Genomic DNA, 7053 nt, shown 5'->3' with positions numbered 1-7053 from the left:
TCTGCCAGAAGGCTCCTAACATCCCTTCACCACCCCTCTGTCTGTGCACAGCGCCTGCATCACCTTTGCTGGACCCCTCAGCCTAGTCTGACCTGTCCTGTTTTCCAACCTGAACACAGGAAGATGCCCCCAGGCAGTGCCCTGTGAACAGGCAGGATCTGTAGGGCCAGGGGGAGGGCACAGAGGGTGGGATGGGGTCTGTGAGCACTGACAGGGAAGAGACATGGACAGGGAAACACCTCCCAGGGGGAGAATCTCCAGGCAGCAGGGAAATGATCAGAAATGAGAGGAAACTAAACCCGGAATTGTTATGGGAGGGAGAACAGAGAAAAGTCCCTGTGATCCCCTGCAGTGCAGATCCCTCTGTGAGCAGCCCCCTGGCCTCCTCTCCCACCCAGCAAAGCCTCTGCCCTCAGGGCCGGGGGCTCCAAGGCATGAAGCAGCTCCTGTGCAGCCAGAGCTCCAGTTCCACTGCAGAGCACAGGGGCTGAGAGCAGCTGCCCGGCAATGTTGGTGTCTGGGAGGTGGCTGCACAGCTGGGGAAGGGTGACGCTGTCTGAGTGCCCGGCTGCCTCTGCCCTGGCCTCTCTCACACCCACCCTCACCGCATTGTCCTTCTTGCTCCCCTGCTCTGGGTCACTGCTGTTGGGATCTTGTTCTTGCTGTCAGGCTCTCTGGGGATGGCAGTTTCAGCTGCAGAGTCACAGCCTGATCTTGTGGGTCCTTTCCTGCAGGTGTGTCCATGGGAACACGTGTCCAGCTTTGCTCTGACCTGTGGGGTGTGGGCAATGCAGTCTGTGGGGCTGGGGTGTGAGCTGAGGCTCTCTGAATCAAATGCCATCATTAGGACTATTGGCTGTCTGCTTGAGGTTTCGTTCCAAGCTGTGAGCTTCTGCACCAGGAGCGGTTCCAGCTGACAAAGCCGAACCCCAGGACTGGCCCCTGCCCACCCAATCACAGAGGGTCAGGCTGACTGCTCAAGAGCCCCTGGCAGAGACCCTGCTCTACATTGCACACTCATCAAGCACTGACGAGGGCTCCAGCCAGGACATTTTCCTGGAAAAAGAAAGAAATGGGTCTTTTGTGGGAGGGTCTGTGAGAAATGGCTTTGGCTTTTTCCCAGAGACGTCTCGTCAAAACCATCACTGTCTTTTCCTCCTTGCACAGGTCCTCATGCCTACAGGCAGCAAATGTCCAACAGCAGCTCCATCACCCAGTTCCTCCTCCTGGCGTTCACAGACACACAGGACCTGCAGCTCTTACACTTCTGGCTCTTCCTGGGCATCTACCTGGCTGCCCTCCTGGGCAACGGCCTCATCATCACCACCATAGCCTGGGACCAGCACCTCCACACCCCCATGTACTTCTTCCTGCTCAACCTCTCTCTCCTCGACCTGGGCTCCATCACCGCCGTTCTCCCCAAATCCATGGACAATTCCCTCCGGGACTCCAGCACAATTTCATACACAGGATGTGCTGCCCAACTCTTTTTTTATTTTTTCTGTGCTTCAGCAGAATATTTTCTTCTCACCATCATGTCCTACGACCGCTACGTTGCCATCTGCAAACCCCTGCACTACGGGACCCTCCTGGGCAGCAGAGCTTGTGTCCACATGGCAGCAGCTGCCTGGGCCACTGGGTTTCTCAATGCTCTGCTGCACACGGCCAATACATTTTCACTGCCACTGTGCAAGGGCAATGCCCTGGGCCAGTTCTTCTGTGAAATCCCCCAGATCCTCAAGCTGTCCTGCTCACACTCCAATCTCAGGGAACTTAGGCTGCTTTTGGTTAGTGCCTGTTTATTTTCTATGTGTTTCATTTTCGTTGTGGTGTCCTATGTGCAGATCTTCAGGGCCGTGCTGAGGATCCCCTCTGAGCAGGGTCGGCACAAAGCCTTTTCCACCTGCCTCCCTCACCTGGCCGTGGTCTCCCTGTTTGTCAGCACTGCCATGTTTGCCTACCTGAAGCCCCCCTCCATCTCCTCCCCATCCTTGGACCTGGTGGTGTCTGTTCTTTACTCGCTGGTACCTCCAACATTGAACCCCCTCATCTACAGCATGAGGAACTGGGAGCTCAGGAATGCTCTGTGGAAACTAATGCGGGATGCTCTTCTAAAAGAGAAAACTGCCCGTAATCTTCTCTTTAACAGATAACAGTTTTAATGTAACTCATTAGACGCCAAGAATTCTTAGTGTGTTGGTGGTGTTCATTTTTCAGTCAGTCATGATATTTTGTTCATCCTCTTTGTAATTCATTTTCTGCTTTTTGTTTTCATCCCACTGGCTCTATAAATATTATAAATATTCTCATTCCGCTCTCACACTCTCCTTCTCATCCCTTGTGTTGGTGCAAGGCCTGAGTGCTCTGGCAGGTTGGTCCCCGTCCTGCTGTGTGTCAGTGCTGTGAGCGCAGGCAGGGACAGGCAATGGGCACTGCTGTGACAGAGCTTGCCTCTGGAACAGTTCTTCTATAGAGAAAAGTGATCTCCTATGGGTAGGGCCTGAGGGTTTAGGTCTTCTTCCAAAGGTCATCTCAAGAACATGCCCACAAATGTGGCCACAGATTCAAACACCATTGTACATCTGAACAGTGTGTGTGTGCAGGGCTGGCACAGCAGTGTCCTCTCACAGCCAGGCCTCCTGCCAGAGACCTGCAGGACCAGCAGAGCAGGGGCTGGGCTGTGCCCCTGTGCACTGGACACCCCTCAGAAGCTGACCCAGGGCATCGTCACACCCCTCATAACCAGCATTTCCAGCCCTGGCCTCTCTCCCCAGCTCACAGCTCTTCCCTCCGTGGATGGACACTGAATGAGCAGGTCAGAAATCCATGTTTGCATTGTACAGATGAGATGTGAGCATGCACATCATGTATGTGAGGTGAGATGAACCCAAGTGAGGACAAACGTCATCAGCTGTTCCTGGGGATTCCGTGAAGGCCTGTGGCACAAACAAGCTCTTGAGGTCACTTCATATTGGAATAAACATCTTTTGGGAAACCACCTGAATGCAGCACTGGGTTTGCATCCTCCAGCTGTGATCCCCGTGTCCATTCCTCATGACGCGGGACATCTCAGATGAGTGCAGAGGATGTGACACACCACAGGGCTGAGGTGCCTCCCCTTCTTTGGGAGTGGCAACAGGAGGCCAGAGAGAAACTGAGACTACAACCTCTATGTGTAAAAGGGACAGACTCTGTCTCTGAGCATCCCTGGGTACAGAAGGACTTCATGAGTCCATGTCAGACATGGATGCTTGACAGAACCTGACATTTCTGTGTGTGACTCCAGGAACAAACCTCACTGCCCCAGTGAGATTCGTCTCAGCTGCCCTGGACAGGATCATTGCAAGTGCTCCAGTCTGCTCTGCCACCCTTGCCTGTGATTCTGGATTGTGCTCTCAAAAGTGACAAAACAGTCAGAAGGGTTCCGAGGTCCTCGGAAAAAGCAAATGTCAAACCCATCTGCAAGAAAAGCGTGAAGGAGAATTAATGGCTGGTCAGCCTGCCTCCATGCCTGGAATTTTGCAAGGTCACAGACATGGTGTTCCAAGGTGTCCTAGTAGCCAGATCAGTGATCTCTGGGCTGGAGAACTGGGAGCTGGGTGGGAGGTTGGTTGGACAATCAAACCAAATGTCATCAGTGGTACAAAGCCCTCAGTGTAGCCGGTTACCAGTGCAATCCCTCAGGGACCAGCGCTTGGGCCAACACTGCTCAATGTCTTTATTCTCCCTCTGTATGATGTGACGAGTGCACTTTGAACCCTTGAACAACCTCACCTGGTTCACCCTGCCTGAGCAGGACAGTGAGACAAGTGAGACAAGGGCTCTCTTCAAACCTAAAGTTATTCTGCGATTCAATGAATCTTTCCCTTGAAGAGGATTTTGAAGACAGAATAGGCAGAGGAAAATCAAAAAGAATAAGAGACAGAAAAGCAGTTCTAAAGGTGTCAACATAAATACAGCAGTTCCTCAGAAGAGTGTTTTTCCACTCAAATCACCAGTAGAGAATATATTTGATAAATTTGATAAAACAATCATACTGTTATCTGATAGGGTCCTGGACGAAACAGTGATGGATGGTTATGGTATCATGAAGTCAGTTGTGTCTCAGACACTCATAAACCAGTCAGAAGCGTGTGGCTGTGAAGGGGCAGTGAGGTCAGTTCTGTCACTCGAGGTGACAGCCCAGCAGCAGGGACATGGCTGGGAAAGAACCTCTGCCAAAGTGCCCACGGGTCCTACCCAGGAAGAGGCCTTGGAGATGGGTTCTCATGTCCATCCCACCTGAGAACATGATGGGACAGCAGCAGGAACATGGTCGTGTCTGTCAGGGAAGCTGAAAGGCCAGCAGCAGTCATGGGATTTAGAAGATCATGGTGAGGTGACCTCTCTCCTGTCAGGTAAAAGACCACAAGAAGCCTAACGGGTTGGGTTCCCTGCATGAAGGGCAGTTTCTGAGGTGGCTGAGTATTCCTTTGTGCTGGGAAAAAGCAGAAGAGGGAAATAAAAAATCACATAGTGCAGTTTGGAAAGTGAGGACAGGATATCAGAGGAAGAAATGTCAGTGGAAGGGCAGTGTTGCGGTGCAAGAGGTCACCCAGAGGGAGCTGGATCAGCCCATGGTTTGTGTTCCAAAGAGCAGCCAGTGAGGGTGCAGACACAGCAGTGAAGGTGCAGAAATGCTGGGGTGAGAGCAGGTGGGGAAGCCAGATGGGTGTCTGCAGCCTGCAGGGAAAGAGGGGCAGGGGTAGGACCGTGTAGAACAGCCTGTGGTGGAGATGGCAAAGGGCGCTGGCAAGGCTGGAAGGGACCCACAGAACCCAGGTCTCTGTCCCCTTGGCCATGGCAGTTGTCTCTGCCACTGAGGCCCAGGAGAAGCCATGTTGTCCTCATGGCTCTGGGGCCTCGGTGCCTCCTTGCAGCCCCTTGGGGAAGCTGGAAGTTGTTGTCCCAGTGTTGTCCTTCCCTGGGCCTTGCACACCCACATCCCACGGTCCCAGGAAGAGCCCTGAGCCGTCTGTGAGGGACAGAGTGTAAAGGAGGGGGACAAGGGTGTTGAGGATCTGCAGCACAAGTCTTCTGAGGAGCAGCTGAGGGACCCGGGGGTGTTTAGCCTGGAGAAAAGGAGGCTGAGGGGAGACCTTTTAGCTCTCTACAACTATCGGAAAAGAGGTTGTAGCACGGAGGGTGTTGTTTTTCTCCTGAGTAGCAAGGGACAGGATGAGAGGAAATGGCCTCAGCTTGTGCCAGAGAAGGTTCAGAATTGATATTAGGAAATATTTCTTCATGGAAAAGGTTGTGAAGCAGTGAACAGGCTGCTCAGGAAAGTGGTTGAGTCACCATTCCTGGAGGTGTCTAAAAGATGTATTAATGAGGTTTTAGGGATGTGTTTTAATGCTAGAGTTAGGTTATGGTTGGACTCAGTGATCTTAATGGTCACTTCCAACTCAAATGATTCTATGATTCTATGCTTGAAGGGATATTTCCCAGGCTGTGGAGCTTTCCTTGGAGGTAGGAATCAGAGAGATTCTTGGAAGGGGGCTTCAGCGGTCATCCAGTCCAACCTCCCTGCCATGAGCAGGGACACCTTCGACCAGATCATGTTGCTCAGAGTCTCATCCAGCCTGGCCAGGGATGTCTCCAGGGGGGTGGCATCCACCACCTCTCTGGGCAGCCAATGGTCGTGTTTCATCACCCGCATTGTAAAAAACGTCTTCTCATGTCTGGACTGAATTTCCCCTCTTCTAGTTCAGAACCATAACCCCTTGTCCTACCACAACAGGCCCTGTTAAAAAGTGTCTCCATCATTCTTATCAGTCTCCTTTAAGTACAGAAAAGTCACACTAAGGTCTTCCTAGAGCATTCTCTTCCCAACTCTCCCAGCCTGTCCTCCCAGCAGAGCTGTTCCATCCCTCTGATCATCTTGGTGACCCTACTCTGGACCCTCTCCAACACATCCATGTCTTTCCTGTACTGAGGGCTCCAGAGCTGGATGCAGGACTCCAGGTGGGCTCTCACCAGAGTGGGGCAGAATCCCCTCCCTTGACCTGCTGGTCATGCTCCTTTGGATGCAGCCCAAGATACGTTTGACCTTCTGGGCTGCAAGTGCACATTCACAGCTCCAGTCCAGTCTTTCACCCACCAGTCCCCCCAAGTCTTTCTCGTCAGGGCTGCTCTCCATCCCTTCATCCCCAGCCTGTACTGATACCCGGGGTTGCCCCAACCCAGGTGCAGGACCTTGAGTTTGGCCTTGTTGAAGCTCAGGAGACTCACATGAACCCACTTCTTGAACTTATCCAGGTCCCTCTGGATGGTCTCTGTCCCTCAGGTGTGTCAGCAACACCACTCAGTTTGGTGTCATGTATAAACCTGTTGAAGGTGCACTTGATCCCACTATGCCGTTGACGAAGATATTAAACAATACCGACCCCAGTGTGGACCCCTGAGGGACACCACTTGTCACCAGTGCTCATCCAGAAATTGTGCTACTGACCACCACTCTGTGGGTGCAAACACTGAGACAGTTCCTCACCCACAGAACAGTCCAGTCATCAAACCCATACCTCTCCAAATTAAAGAGAAGGATGTTGTGAGGCAGCATGTCAAAGGCTTTACAAAAGTCCAAATACATGACATCCATAGCCCGTCCTTTGTCCACTGATGTAGTTACTCCATTGTAGAAGACCACTAGGTTAGTCAGGCAGGACTTGTCCTTGGTGAAGCCAAGCTGGCTGTCTCAAATCACCTCCCTGTCCTCCCTGTGCCTTAACACAGCTTCTAGGAGGATCTGTGCCATGATCTTCCCAGGCACAGGCAAGAGGCTGACAGGTCAGTAGCTTTCATGGTCCTAATTTCTACAGCAGAGAAACACTGCCACACAGCACAGCTTGGAACGTGGAGACTGGACATTTGGAGGAAGAAATGTCACCCAAAGGGCAGTGCTGTGGCACAAGAAATCATCCAGAAGGAGTATGAGTTCAGTCCATGTTCTTGTGTTTCCAGGAACAGAGCATGAGAGTGAAGACACATCAGTCAACGTATGGAAATACCAGGGTG

The 7053-nt window shown here is 52.2% G+C and overlaps 1 protein-coding gene across 1 annotated transcript; it reads left to right on the top strand.

Annotated features, from left to right (window-relative positions):
• The first annotated feature begins 1190 nt into the window (after window positions 1-1190).
• On the top strand, window positions 1191-2153 carry LOC139825532 (olfactory receptor 14A16-like). The gene has a single exon (XM_071798623.1). The coding sequence runs from the start codon at window positions 1191-1193 to the stop codon at window positions 2151-2153; it is 963 nt and encodes a 320-aa protein (XP_071654724.1).
• The last annotated feature ends 4900 nt before the right edge of the window (window positions 2154-7053 follow it).

Source organism: Patagioenas fasciata, chromosome 23 (genome assembly GCF_037038585.1).
Source record: "Patagioenas fasciata isolate bPatFas1 chromosome 23, bPatFas1.hap1, whole genome shotgun sequence".
NCBI classification, from domain to species: domain Eukaryota; kingdom Metazoa; phylum Chordata; class Aves; order Columbiformes; family Columbidae; genus Patagioenas; species Patagioenas fasciata.
Note: the sequence above shows the minus strand (reverse complement) of the source record. Positions and strands in the feature narration are given on the sequence as shown.

Bases quoted from the DNA above. Each gene is read 5' to 3' on its own strand.
- LOC139825532 (XM_071798623.1), top strand. From the start codon at position 1,191: ATGTCCAACAGCAGCTCCATCACCCAGTTCCTCCTCCTGGCGTTCACA.